The sequence below is a fragment of the Amborella trichopoda genome, chromosome 6 (assembly GCF_054954075.1).
Source record: "Amborella trichopoda isolate Santa Cruz 75 chromosome 6, AtrichopodaSantaCruz75HAP2 v2.0, whole genome shotgun sequence".
NCBI lineage: Eukaryota > Viridiplantae > Streptophyta > Magnoliopsida > Amborellales > Amborellaceae > Amborella > Amborella trichopoda.
The window spans coordinates 4,771,369-4,785,914 of record NC_142341.1 but is presented as its reverse complement, the minus strand read 5'-3'; the positions used below and the strand labels follow the sequence as shown (position 1 = coordinate 4,785,914).

The 14,546-nt window shown below is 34.1% G+C and overlaps 2 protein-coding genes and 1 long non-coding RNA gene across 5 annotated transcripts; all 3 read right to left on the bottom strand.

Moving 5' to 3' along the window:
* Positions 1-1,593: 1,593 nt before the first annotated feature.
* LOC148781501 (CASP-like protein 1F1) lies at positions 1,594-4,123 on the bottom strand. 3 transcript variants are annotated; one of them, XM_088870543.1, is made up of 3 exons: positions 3,243-4,123; positions 3,022-3,145; positions 1,594-1,959 (listed from the first exon to the last, which is right to left on the bottom strand). In XM_088870543.1, exons 1-3 carry the CDS (start codon positions 3,443-3,445, stop codon positions 1,756-1,758), a joined length of 531 nt encoding a protein of 176 aa, XP_088726669.1. In that variant the 5' UTR covers positions 3,446-4,123; the 3' UTR covers positions 1,594-1,755. The 3 variants fall into 3 exon arrangements, with proteins under 3 accessions (XP_088726669.1, XP_088726670.1, XP_088726671.1); XM_088870544.1 differs by having other exon boundaries at positions 3,040-3,145; XM_088870545.1 differs by having other exon boundaries at positions 3,093-3,145.
* Positions 4,124-5,776: 1,653 nt separating this feature from the next.
* Positions 5,777-9,786, bottom strand: LOC148781500 (uncharacterized). Its single transcript, XR_016058368.1, has 2 exons — positions 9,720-9,786; positions 5,777-6,552 (listed from the first exon to the last, which is right to left on the bottom strand). It is a non-coding gene; the product is annotated as an uncharacterized LOC148781500 (long non-coding RNA).
* Positions 9,787-10,438: 652 nt separating this feature from the next.
* On the bottom strand, positions 10,439-14,083 carry LOC18434419 (CASP-like protein 1F1). Its single transcript, XM_020667272.2, has 3 exons — positions 13,758-14,083; positions 13,325-13,448; positions 10,439-10,936 (listed from the first exon to the last, which is right to left on the bottom strand). The coding sequence occupies exons 1-3, from the start codon at positions 13,952-13,954 to the stop codon at positions 10,718-10,720; spliced, it is 540 nt and encodes a 179-aa protein (XP_020522931.1). The 5' UTR covers positions 13,955-14,083; the 3' UTR covers positions 10,439-10,717.
* Positions 14,084-14,546: the final 463 nt, after the last annotated feature.

The window sequence follows — 14,546 nt, the reverse complement described above, 5'->3', positions numbered from 1 at the left end:
TCTAATTATGAAACTTTAAACTTTCAAAGTTATGCATATTTGGCTGATCTATAAATCCTTAAAAATAAACATTATGATATTATGTTACAAGATACAGTATTTTTAGAAATTAAAATATTTTTTAATATATCCATAATTAATGAGCTCCATGTGAACAATTTCTCGGTTTTGTAGGGCTAAAACGATATTTAACCATGTATATTTGAGGTACAACCCTACTTTTATATTAAAAAATGTATACAATGAGACCATTTAATTTGGATACATGAGTTACTTTTTTAATAATTCACATCGTTCTAAATATAGTTCATGCCCTCGCTTTTTAGGCACTTGAAGCTTTGACTTAAGTTTTCTATCTTTTATGCTCCGACGAATTTGAAATTTGAAGTGCTTTAAGTTAGAGAGAGAGAGAGAGTTCGGTGGGTTTTCTCAAATGAGAACCGTTTTCTCGAATCCGAATTTCAAAGAAAGACAAAATTTTAATTTACCCTCAAGCCTGTCGAACCCACTGCCAAATTTTCAGGGTGTAAAACACAAGAAGGCTCCAATGAGATCCTCACTACTTCAAATTTCAACCCATCAACATTTTTCTTGAGCACTCCAGAAATATTTATTAGGGAAATTTACGTCTCTACCCAAAAATTGATGTGCTATTACGTACAATTTTTCCTACATTTCACAAGGAGATCTTACTTTTTTCTTCTTTTTTTTTCCCAATTTTTTTCAGTTGATGTTGTAAATATTGGATCAATTTTTTTAAAATATTTTTTTCTTGGTTGGTAGGGCCATAATTTGAAAATCTATTAAAGGTTGGTCCGACATTTGAAACATCGCATCACCTTAAAGTTAAGTTGTTAAATGTGTCATACATGGAACAACCCTACACAAGTCATATCGCCCTATTTTGGGTCTGTCCGATTCTAGAATGATCGGACCAATCCCTAGTATATAGTTTTACTTGAGATATTGTCTAAAACCCACATTATTTGACCACTTGATTGAATACTATAAGATCATTTATGTTTCGAAGTGACAATTATTTCTAGCCGTTAGATGTAAAATTAGATGGCTTACGGTGTATCACAAAGTTCAAAAATTTTTTTTTGAACATTGAGTATAGTCAATAACATGCTCACAACCACCCGATTTTGAAATGCCAAGACAAGATTGTATTCTATTTGTGCTAAAATTTATATTGTTTCCTTCTCTGCCCCTACCCCCAAACCCTCGACCTCAACCAGCTTGTGTTCTAGTGTTGCTAAGAATGCATTCAAAACAAAGAAGCGCGTGCTTTCTTTTCCTACAAGCCCCTCGGTTGTCATTAATCATGGTTGATTGTGAGATGTTAAATCTAGAGTTTGAAGATTTGTCATTGATTGGATACAAAGTTTAAAATAAAATTTTTTGAATGTTATGACACATTTTGAAACGTTAAATTTCACTTTCAATAACTAATAATGATTGTAACCTCATTGTGCGAACACAATCCCTAATTAAATTATCAATCAACTTAATTCATTTAGTCCCTAATAGATACTAACCCCATAGTAATTTTACCCAAAATTTGCCATTTATAAGTTCTTGGAACTTGAGTAACCAAATTTCATTCTTCCTTTCATTACTCAACTAGTTGTGCGCCATTTACTCGACCGGGCAAACAAATTACCAACTTCGAATACACATACTTATGAGAATTGAATGAACTTCCCATGAAGAATTGAAATGCAAGTTACAGTTACAGTTACAGTTGGTAGGTTAGTCCGAAGGCAGAGAGCAGAGTGAGGAGAAAGAGGGCAAAGAAAGAGGCGAAGGAGCAAACATGGAGAGGCCTGCGCGTTTACAAAAGGTGTGGAGATTATCCCATGTCGGAACCCAACCAGTGTGCTTCTCTCCATTCTTGGCCACGTATGCAATGGCAGTTGCAGCAGATGAACCAGCCATCACCAAACACACCATCATCTGCAAATACATTTCAAAACTAGTTTAAAAGAGAGAGAACCAGAGAAAAAAAAAAGGAAAAAAAAGGTGCAACATGTGTGAGGGAGACAGATAAGGAAAAGCTCTATACGGACGCAAAACTTTTTCTAAATTACGAAATGCTGTATTTAAAGATGGAAATTATAAAGAACGTCAGTTAACTCTTTTTTTTATTGTTTCCAAAATTGTCTCTCAATGGAATCTTCGATCCGAATTTTAATTTTAATTTTTTTTAGTAGGGCGGTAGTTTTTTTTAGTAAGGCAGTGCCCTAAGCTTTAAGACAGTGCCAAGCTAAAAAAAAAACCAAACAAAAAAAATTAAAATTAGATCCAAGGATGTCATCATTTAAAGACAATTTTGAAAAAAAAAAAAAAGCAGATTGGCCAACCTCCTTTATAATTTTTACATATAAATAGAGCATTTCATATTTAAAAAACTTTTAGGATCCATAAATCACTCTTTAATTAATAGAGGGACACGGCAGAAAAAAACAAGACGCCTACGTGCATGTGTAAGTAAGGGGAGAGAGAGGGAGAGAGAAATAATGTGTAAGAGCAGTGTTTAAAAAATATATATATATAAAATTTTAAAAAAAATAAGATATTTTTGTATTGTATTTTTAAATATTTTTTATCATTTTAGAAAATATTAAAAATTATTTTTTCCATGATTCTACATTTTTTCATTTTTTTGGAAAATTTTGAAAATATCTCTGGATACATATCAATTTTTAAAAATCGATTTTTTTAAATGCTTTTGAACTTCATTTGAATGCACTTTATTTAATCAAGCTTTAAATATACTTGTCGTATTTGTTTTTGGATTTTTACATTTATTTTATTTTTTAAACATTTTTTGGATCATCTGGACCTGCCCAATTAGGCCCGTTGAACCTGCGGGTTTACCTATTACTCGGACACGGCCCTTAGGCGGTTTCCGGGGCCCTTACGATTTTTTGAACACTGCTTAAGAGAGAGCAAAGTACATGATTTTGATTTTAAATATGTGGAGATGGTGGTGAAGTTTGTAAATTTTAATGTTACCAGGTCGAATAAGAGTACAATGAAGTGGCCTCTTCGTTTGCTCTGAGAGTAATTCATGAACAAATATAAACCTAAGGCAACCAGGGCGTATGCAGAAGCAACAGCATTTGCCCCTACAAAAAACCTGCATACAATTAAAAAAAAAACTCAATGAACTTCCAAATAATATAAGGATTTAGAAGTAAGAAAGCTAAATTTGATGAAGGTTTCGTAAGTGTTACCTAAAGGCAGATGACTGGGTATATTTAGCAACAATTTGGAGGCCAAAGAGAGAGATGGACTGCTTGTTCCTTAACATGAGAAGTGTCGCAGATAATGCAGAGACAGCAGCCACTGACCTTAGTATGATCAAGGTTTTGGTGGGTTTGTTAATGGAGGGTGGGCATGCCTCTACATCGCTTATCTTGCCCTGGTTTGAGGCCATTTTAGAGAGAGAGAGAAGGGAGTTAGAGAGAGGGAAAACCTATGACTTAAAGAGAGAGAGAAGGCCTATTGCTTAGAGAGAAGAAGAGAGAGAGAGAGAAGGCCTGTGGCTTAGAGAAGGTAAGTTGTGGAGGGGCATAGAGGTATTTATATGTAGATAGGTGCGGCCACTTGATTCAATTTGGCACCATTGAATAATGAGAGTTGAATTTCTGATACTTGGAGGAGCCAATAACATTGGAGTGATTCGATGCAACGGGGGCTTCTCCGGCGCTGCTGAGTAAACACTTACAGATGTCCTTTGCACAAAAGATTACGTGTTCTTGCGGGAGCAAACTGTATATTACTCCCTCTGCCAAAAACCTGAACTGGAGTATTTTCTCAATCTTAAATTTTGTTAATCAATCTAGCAGCTAAAAAATAAAAATAACGGCCTAAACTTCCCCGAAATAAAATCACACCTCGACTTTGGACACCGGTCCTTTGTTTTCAGAGGTCATATCTAGGAAATGACACTCTTTCTCTCTCTTACTCTTTCTTTTAGTTATTTATTTATTTATTTAAAGAACAACTGTTTCATACGGGCTGGACCGCATTTATGCGAGGTATAAAGTATCTCTCTTAAAAATGGATGCAAATAGGTAGTCCATCTAAAAACATTTATAACTGACAAACTAAATGTTTTTCCTTCTAGCTTTCACATATATATATATATATATATATATATATATATATATATATATTTTCATATTCATGATCTCCACGTTAAAGATTATACCAAGTCTGCTTTCTACAATATGCGGGCTAGCCGCACTCTAACTGCGTCCTTTTTTAAATGTTCATTTGCTAATTCTGGAAAGGGTGAGGTTTGTAAAGGTTGGTACCTTGATCAATCAAAGGTAAGGTGCACCTCCAAATGATGTCGAAAGATGCTATTTTAGTGTTAAAAATGCATGTGATGGTCTATTTTCATTTCTAATGAAAATTTTAAGCTTTAAAAATAGTGTAGATCTAGCTTATCTATGAACACTTGAAGATCTTGAAAATCAATGTTTCGTGTAATATATTACAAGATGCACTATTTTCAAGATTTAAATCTTGGTTTTTTTCTTTTGTACATCTATATATCTTGAGGTCAAGATTATCAATTGGTCGAGATGATCAACTGGAAAGAACTTTTTCCAACAAGTTTTTGAGATACGCATCACTTCTATAGTATAAAATTAACATCTTATATAATTTTTTTCTTCTGAAAAGAGAATAAAATTTTTAGTAAAACAAATCCACCTCAATAGTAATTTGTTCCAAAAGGGTAAGTCCACAATCGGCTCCTGTGGGAGTAGGCGACACACAATGTCCTTCTCTTTTTTGCGACTAGTGACCCTTAGAGTGGTTCACTGGGGCAGAGTTTGCCAATAAATTATTGAACCACGGCATAGCCAGCTCTCCTGTAGCACATGATTCTAGTAGTTATGGTTATCCCTATCTGGCTCTCTCAGGCCCTAAGGTGGCAATAGACTCGGACCCGACCTGACTCGGGACCCAAGGGTAATCGTAAAGGGACCTGCATGTCATATTCGAGTCCAAAACTTAGACCCGAGCACTACTGGGGTCCAAGTCTGGGTACTATCGGATTGGGTCCGATAATATTTTTTGGTTCTCAATATATGAAATATATTTAAATAATAATAAATGCATATATATATTAGTTTTTGGATCGGGCTGGGTTTGGGTTCGAGTCCGGATCCAGTCGGACCCAAACTCAATCCGACCCGTTGCCACCCCTACTCAGGTGCATGATATTTTAGCATTCCTATGTCATCTCGTCTTAACTTATTTTCTTTTTGTTCGCTCATAGCTATTTATTTATAAATCAATCTCAAATAGTTAGAAAAAGACAACGATGATGATGATGATAGTTATTTATCATACTCCATACCAATGTTTTGACTTGAGCGATAAAATAAGTACTACATGAAAGTAGCTTTGTGTTGACTGAGTGATTAACAACGCGTTATGGAGGCATACCAATCGTCATCACATTTGGAATCCAATGATATTGATGCTTCAATTAATTTGTTATTATGCGGGCGCTTCTTGGTTGCATCATACAAAGTGTCACGCGCATGTTGGTTGCATTATACTAAGTGTCCGGGTAGACCGACTCAATTGATTTGTTCATACTTAAAGGCGGAAATAGCTACCGGCCCTTACGAAATCACGGAATTTGAAAGTTTAAATATCAACATCTTATTCGAGGTCGTACATATAATTAGTTAAATGTGAAATATGTAAGTACAATAATAATAAAAAATGAGACATAAAACAAATATAAAAACTGCACATAAATTACCCCAAGTAACTTATGTCCACTGCCTCGATAACACAAATTCAACCATCTCTCTAAAAAGGGGCAAAACCATAACTGATTTTGCTATCTAAACCCACTCTTCCGATTGAACAACATTGTTAATCAATTATCCTCTTTCAGACTACTACACTATTATTGGAGAGAGAATCTTGAGATCAATTGACATATTTTCTCTCTCTAAAACTGAAAAATATCAACCTAAAACTTTATGGACAAATTGCGCCTCTATCAAGCTATGCGTCTCCCTTGGTGACTCATCTCTTTTTTAAAAAATCCCTTCCCATGACCCCAAAGGGGAATCCTAAATGGACAACTATTATATTTGAGCAATGATTCAATACAATGGTTGCATGAAATCATTATATTTATCCTTGTTCTCTGTATATGGAGATCTTGGTCCCTGAGGAACTCATTTTTCCCTTTTACACAAGTACCACAATACTCCTAATCTTTCTAGAGAAACATAGTAATAATTTTTGCAATCACAGGGTCTAATTGCTCCACCTTGATAGAAAAGTCACCATATTCATTTATCTGACTTAAGGTAGATGGATTTCGTGTTTTCTTTCCTCTCGATCCATTGAGAAATTTTTAGAAATGCTTTGCCTCCAAATTTGTCGACATCAACCTAGGTATCTAACGTCATCATGCATCTTGTTCTCTAATGGAAACACAAATGTATGTGTCCTACACACTTAGGTTCCAATACCAATTCTAGGGACCTTCGGAACCCGAGCCTGCAAAATTAGGAACCCAAATATCAAGGTCCCCCGTAAGATCTTGTACATGGTTGTTTAGAAGTTCCATGGCTAAGTACTATGGCAAAAAAAGAGAGAAATAAAGCAAGCACAGAAGCACACCATAACGACACACAATTTACCTATTTCATATCGACTAGCTTACATCCGTGGCTTCTGTAAGATAAAATTCACTATCATAATGAATATTAGAATTTTTTATTATAAGTGATATACCGCTCTCTAAACATTACAAAATCCTCATTGATTTTTCCATCTGAACCCACTTTTCCAACTGAATAACAACATCAATCAATCCTCCTCTTTTCCCATCATACATTGCTACCTAAAAGAGAACCTCGAGAGCTACTAAGAGACTTTCTCTCCTTACAAATGCAAACTATTGGGCCAAAACTTCATGAGAAAATCCTCTCTAAAGTTATTTCTATCTCTCTCTTGGAGACATAACCCTCTTGGAGATCCCTTACCATCACCCCTAAGTGTGGGGGCAAAGTGTGATCCATAGAGGGATGAGTATTATGTGTAACCTTGGTATGGTTATAAGGCATTGCTCACATCTTTCTTGATTCCAAAGAAACTTCGATTTTCTTTATACACAAATATCCTAATGGAAAAGAGTTTGGTGGGCTGCAGCCCAATCAAAATAAGTAAAACCTCACCTTATAATTCATCAAAAATTGTAATTCAAGTATTAGAAAATCTTTACATCGATCATCTCTGCTGAAATACTATGGTTGTGAAAAACATTTAGGATTTCAAGCTTTAAAAATAGTGTATATTGTAACAAATTATCTAGACCATCTATTTTGTCTTAAAAATAAATGTACAAAGATCCATAAGATCTGTACCCTTTTTTTAGTTTCAAATTGTATTGTCTGTGTTGGAAATTGATTTTAGAGCTATCATGGAGATTTATTTTAAAGATTTATTTTAAAGATTTTCAAATTTTCATGGATCTATTGATCTACACTATATTTGAAGCTTTAAACTTTATAAATAAAGATCTAAATATATTTTAAGGTTATCACAAAGATTTCCAATGTTGAAACTACGTTTCTCGACACTATTTGAAAGTAGGCACTAATTTGATTGTCTAGAGCCTAGGCTCCATACAAACCGCACCCTTTTACAAAAGGTCATGTTTCTTCAAGAAAGGGATTTACGTTGACTAAGTTTTTCACAAGTTTTGGTTTGTGGAAAATCTCTAACTAATTTTTTTTTTGTAGAGCATGCCACTACGCAAAAATGTGAAAAATTCCCCCCATTTCATGAAAAAGTGACTTTATATCGAAGGAGGTACGAAGTTGATTTCTTGGAAATATCCTAGTTGAAGAAGAGTTGGAGATTTTTAATGAACCCTTGCGTACAGAAGATCAATCACAATTTGAACAGAACTCCTAACAAGAATGCATTGTATTTTAGAAAGGTGGGCTCTCCATTCAAAATATTTGAATTGAATAAGGGTGTGGTTTGTGTAAGATTGAAGCCCTAAACAATCAAAGTAAGACACACCTTCAAATAGTATCGAAAGATGTTTCAATACTGGAAATCTTTGTGATGACCTGAAAATTTACTTTTATCTTAAATTATAACATTTAAAGCTTCAAAAACAATATAAATTGAGCAGATCTATGAATACTTGAAAATTGACAGTTCAAAAAATATACTATTTCCAATACTCAAAATCCATTTTTTCTCATGTCTGTATATCTTGAGGTCGAGATGATTGATTTGAGGATTTTTTGGCATCGAAACAATGTCTTTTAGTGAATTTTTGAAGTGCACATTAATTTGATTGTTTAGAGCCTTGCCCTTATATGATCTTTTTCTATTGAATAAAATCCTTATTGATGATCAACATAAGTCTTCACAGTATTTGGTAGAAAATCTATGAAAATATGTATTTGAATAAGCAAAAGTTTGTATAAAGAGTCAATTTATACTATCAAAGTAAGACGTACATCAAAAATCTATCTGAAAAGGTTGTGTCAACTATACCTGCTACCCTTCACGTTTTTCAGTTCCTCTCACACTTAGTCTCCCGTTTCCCTTGTGCACGACAGCCCAATAACTCACCCCACACAATACTCAAACCATAAGGAATTGACTTCCCAACTTCAAGCAAATCTCTGTCTCTATCTAGTTCCAACAAGACAAGTCTCTCTTTTAGGGGTGGCATCGGGATGGGTACAGATAGGATTTGGGTAGATCTAGATCCGATCTGAATAAACAATCAGGTCCAAAATTTTAACCCATATCTGAATTTGTCTTATTTTTTTTTATCAACATATACTTTATGAATATGGGCCTCTTTTTTTTTGGCCAATAATACTATAAATATTGCCAATATTATAACAAAATGAACACCTAACGTGCATCTAAAGACACTTGATTGTCATCATATATCCTATAACTACAGATATGGATTCGGTCCAGCTGGATCTAGACGCGGATAATATTCGAGTCCAAATTTTAGTTCCGTACCCGAGGCCAAGTACACCTATTGTGTCTCGATTCTAGTCGGATCCATTGCCACCGCTAGTTGGACGTCAGTCTTTAAATTCCAGCAAGACTCTCTCTCCCTCTCCATTTTCCATCCAACAGGGTCAAAGTTAAGAAGGTAGTGAGAACTCCCCTTTCTACAAAAATTAGGAAGTGCGAACTTGTCCCATCTATGGTGTTTAAGGCTGATGAGGAAAATCCACAACCAAGTTGTCAACATTTCCCAAAAATAGGCTTCCAAATATAGCAAATGGCAACCAAAATTTAATTAATTTAACATGCGTCCTCAAACATAAATCCAAAATCCCAACGCCACGTTGGACACCATAATCGAAGACGACACTCCACCGAAATTTCGTCCAAAATTTCGAGTTAAACAAGTTGCAACTCCATATTATTTTTTAAGGAAAAAGTTTGTGCAAGGTTGCAAACTTATAATGTAGAAATATAGTTCAATTGAAGGCTCTAGAACTAGATCATCCAGCAAAATTTAATATAGTGCAGTTGAAGGCTCTAGAACTAGATCCTCCAACAAAATTTATATATATATACACGTCTTATTTGTATAGTATAAGGTGGTCATTTTATAAAAGCTTTACTCAATTATATAAGGCTGAGGCCCTAAACAATCAATTAAAGCTCACCTCAAAATTTCATTAGAAAGGGTTGTTTTGATGTCAAAAGCCCTCAAATCAATCATCTTGACCCTGAAATGTATAGACATAAAAAATAAATAGATTCAAGTCTGAGAAATAGTACATCTTGTAATACATTATCTAGGCCGTTAATTTTCAATATTTTTTAGTTTTTATAGATCTGCCTGATCTACACTATTTGTAAAACTTTAAATTTTATTATTAGATATGAAAATATATCTTCAGGCTATCATAAAGATTTTTGTTACTCAAAAACTCATCTTTTTACTCTATTTAGGGGTGCGCCGTACTTTGAGTGTTTCGGGCCTCAACCTGTTAGAGACCACACCCTATATAGACCTCGCTCTACTTCCAAAATCCTTTTCCAAAAAAAGCATTGGATTTCGTAGCCAAAACGGTGCTGAAATTTCGTCAAAATGTTTTGAATGATAAAGCTTATAAAAGGTATCGGGTAAAGTGGCACCGTAAAAAATCCACTAGAGAAGGTTATTCTTATATTGAAAAACCCTCAAATCGATCACCTCGACGACAAGATTCATGGACATAAAAAAAAATGGGATAAACATAATTTATCTTCTAACATATTATTTGGACCGTCCATTTTCAAGTTTTTCAAGTGTGAATAAATCTGCATGATCATCACCATTTTTAGAATTTTAAATTTCATAATCAAGAACAACAATAGATTTTCATATCATCGTACAACATTTTGCAAAGTTGTCTGGTGTACCTTATTTCAATAGTATAAAGTTGACACTTATACAAACCTCACCCATTTTTGAAAGGGATTGTCTGCAAGTAAATATAGTATTTCACAATAAAACCATGCTGCTGCTGCTATACACACCCATCTGCCCATCAAGTACATGGGTGAAACCATCTTATTTCTACGTTATTTTAACGAAATTTCGGAATTTGTACATGATAGCAAGCTGTTTGCCGATGAAAAAGCATAAATGAAGTAATTAGGGGCGGGGTTCTTAGCATTAATTGGAAGCCCTCATTCTATTGGTGTAGAGAATGGTGAGGAGAATGAAGACGAGGAAAGCAGTGTATGAAAAGATGAGGGCCAAATTGACCTGATTGCAAAAGGTAGTGAAGTGGTCACAAATGGCCCCCCAACCCGAGTGGTCGTTTCCATATCGACCAATGTACCCTACAGCTGTTGCAGCCGATGAACCCGAGATCACCACACACACCATTATCTGCAAAAACCCAATTTTCAATCAGAGACCACTTTTTACACTAAGCCAATATCAACGAGAGTGAATGAATTGTCTCCACCAGTCTTCGAAAAATTGAACCGCCCTCGGAAACCGGCCAAGCGTAAGGTTCGAGCAACCGGTAAACCGGCACGTTCAACCAGCCAAACTGAGCAAGGCTCCATCAGTCTAAAAAGTGTTTAAAAAATCGAAAAAAAATTAATAATATATTTAAAAAATGATTAAATAGAGTACACCTAGTGAAAAAATGGATTTCAAAAAATCAATTTGTGTTCAAAGGTATTTTTGAAAAAATTATAAAATAAAAAAATATAAAAATAAACATTTATGACCAAAATACTTTTCAATATTTAAAAAATTCAAAAAATACATTAAAAACAAATCCCTTATTTTTTTGAAATTTTATATACATTTTTTTAATTTTTTTTAAATACCCAGCCAGACCACTAAAATTGGCCAAAACCGAATTGGCAAATGCCCGGTTCCAGTTCCGAGTTGGACCAGCCAAGTTTGCCAATATTAATGTGTGTGAGAGAGGCCAATATTAACGTGTGTGAGAGGGACCACTCTTACTCAAACAGTCTCTCTTTCGAATAGGAAAACCTAATTTGAAAAGGGAAAAGTTTGTATAGAGCCTAGGCTCTAAACAATCAAATTAGAGCCTACCTCAAATATTTTACTAGAAGATGTGGCTTTGATGCATAAATATCCTCAAATTGATCATCTCGACATCAAGATGCATGGACTTGAGAAAAAAAAATGGATTTCATGTTTTGGAAATAGTGCATCTTGTAATGCATTTTTGAACCGTCAATTTTTAAGTTATTCAAGTTTTTATAAATCTACTCGATATACTCTATTTTTTAGGCTTTAAATTTTATAATTAAAAATAAAATCTATTTGAAGGCTAGTCAAAGATTTCCAGTATTAAAACCACGTTTTTTGACACTATTTGAAGATGGACTCTAATTTGATTGTTTAGAGCCTTGGCTCTATACAAACCTCACCTATTTGAAAATAATATGGAATTATTTCAAGGGCAAGCTTTTTATGTTTCCCTTACTGCATAAAACTTATATACTTTCCCTTATCCAACCGTCCATTCTGAATGGAGGGCTAAGATTGCCGCAATTACAATGTCACGTCTCTACACTATTTAATTTTTTAATTTTTTTCTATAAACTATTTGACACCAAAATTTGGACCTCCAATACTCTATTAAACTCGCACTAGTGAAAAATATAAATATATATATATATTTTTTCAATAAAATAAAATGACCAAAATATGCCTGAAAGCTTCAAGGGGTATTTTGGTTATTATATTTTATCGAAAATTTATTTTTAATATTTTTTATAGGTGCGCCCCAATGAGAAGATAGCACGTACCAAATTACATATTCAAACAATTTGTATAAAAAAAAAACTAAAAAATAAAATACTTTGAGACGTTGGATCTAAGATCAGATAGTGTGTGGCTCTCTTGATCAAAATTGGACGGCTGGATGGTTATTCTACATTGTAGGGGAAGTATAGAAGCCTTTCCCTTATATCAAAAGCCGCAAGAAAAGAAACAATGTATGTTTTTTTAATAATGAAACAATTTATTTTTTATATAAAGAGGCCACAATCATTACTAATTGTTAAATTTAAAATTGGATGGTTGAGGATGTGGCTTTATTAAAACACAAAATCTATAACAAAATTTCTCAAATAGTTGGACACATCTTTTATCGGCTAAAAGTGATTGTCACCTCTTCTACAAAAAATAAACGAATAAAATCATACAAGTAATAAATACAATCTTTTGTTCTTGTTGGTAAATCCATTTCTAACATTTCCAAAATACCTAAAACCCTAGACGAAATTAACGTTAAGATATAGGTAAAAAGCCAACATGAATATCTTTCAAGTAACAAATCCCCCATCTATTATAACAACCCTCAAAGACCTAGAAAATAATCATGTGGGGAATCAAAACCCCCATCTTTTACAGTTCCAAAAAGCGAATAAGAAATTCTAACAAGTTGCAATCCGCCATTTTTCTGCTTTCCCATAAGAAACACTCAAGAAAAATAAACTTTTATTATTTATTTTAGAACCTAACAAGAAATTCATGCAAGAATTAATCCATTAAGGCATGTGATTCTTATAACCCAAGAAAAGTTGAGAGAGAGGCAAACCCATTATAAAACTCACTAAATTTCTTATGCATTAATACACTTAAAAAAACAAGCCAAGCCTATTTTTATGGGTAATTAAAAAAAAAAAACCTTTGATCATGCATTAATATTCAATCCAAGAAACACCTGTATCAGTAAAATAAACATGATATATTATGAGAATTCATTATAATGATGAATTTACGTACCAAATCAAACATGAACATGAAGAAATGGTTCCGTGGATCCACGCTTGGGTTATTCAAAATAAACACAAAGGGAATCGACAGCGCAGCGTACCCAGCTGCCAGCCCATTTGCAATAACAAAAAAGCTGCCATTAAAATGAAATTTCTTTCATGAGATCCATAGGGGCTCAGCCATTAAAACAAAAATCTCAAAGAAAAACAAAAAAACCGCAGGGACATATATATATATATATATATATATATATATATATATATATATATATATATATATATATATATATATATATATATATATATATATAGAGAGAGAGAGAGAGAGAGAGAGAGAGAGATGGTTTTCATGAGAGTGGGAGGGGCTTTGCCATTAAAACCAGCCTCTAGAAATGAAAGAAAATCGAGAAAGAGAGAGAGAGAGAGAGAGAGAGATGGGTCACCTGAAGGCAGGGGAATAGCTATATTTTGCAGTAATGGGCATGTTATATATAATAATAGACTGCTTGGAGGTGGCCATGACAATAGTTGCAGACAAGGAAGCCCCTAAAGCAATTAGCCTAAGGAAGATCTGTGATATGAGAAACAACTTATTGGGCTTGTTTGGCCCTTGCTGCAATCTAACCTGGTTCTCCTCCATTTCTATCTACCACAAAGAAAAGGAGGCCAAAGCTTATACCAAAAGAAAAAAAGAAAAAAGGAAAAAAAAACAAAGACAACAATGAAAAAGAACAAGAAGAAGATGATCTTAAAACAGAGAAAAGACCTCAGCTTCAGTGAGACTGGATGGCTAGAAATTTATAGGGCCAAAAAGATAGAATCCCTTAATAAGACAAGGTTTCTATTAGCGTCCTGATCTTCCCTCTCTTGAATCAACCCATAAATAAGTAATTGCCAGCCTTTTGTTTTAATTTTGGAATTTGGATGTTTCCCTGGGCTCGTTAGTTGGGTGATTTTTGGGGTCCATTGGGCTTTGGAGGCCCCTAGCCATGAAGGGTGGAGAAAATAAACAAAGCAAAACAAATATCTTTTCATATGCCCTTTTGGGTGAGTTTATATTTATGAACAGTTAAACCGAACCACAACTTATTTTTTGGATGGTACCGTTTTCATTTTAGGGATATACTTTCCCTATTATATATAAATTATCCACTTTCCCTCCAATCCAGGCGTCCAATTTAGATCAAGTGAGTAATTAGCGGTTTGATCATGATCAAATGCCTAAGAGTTTT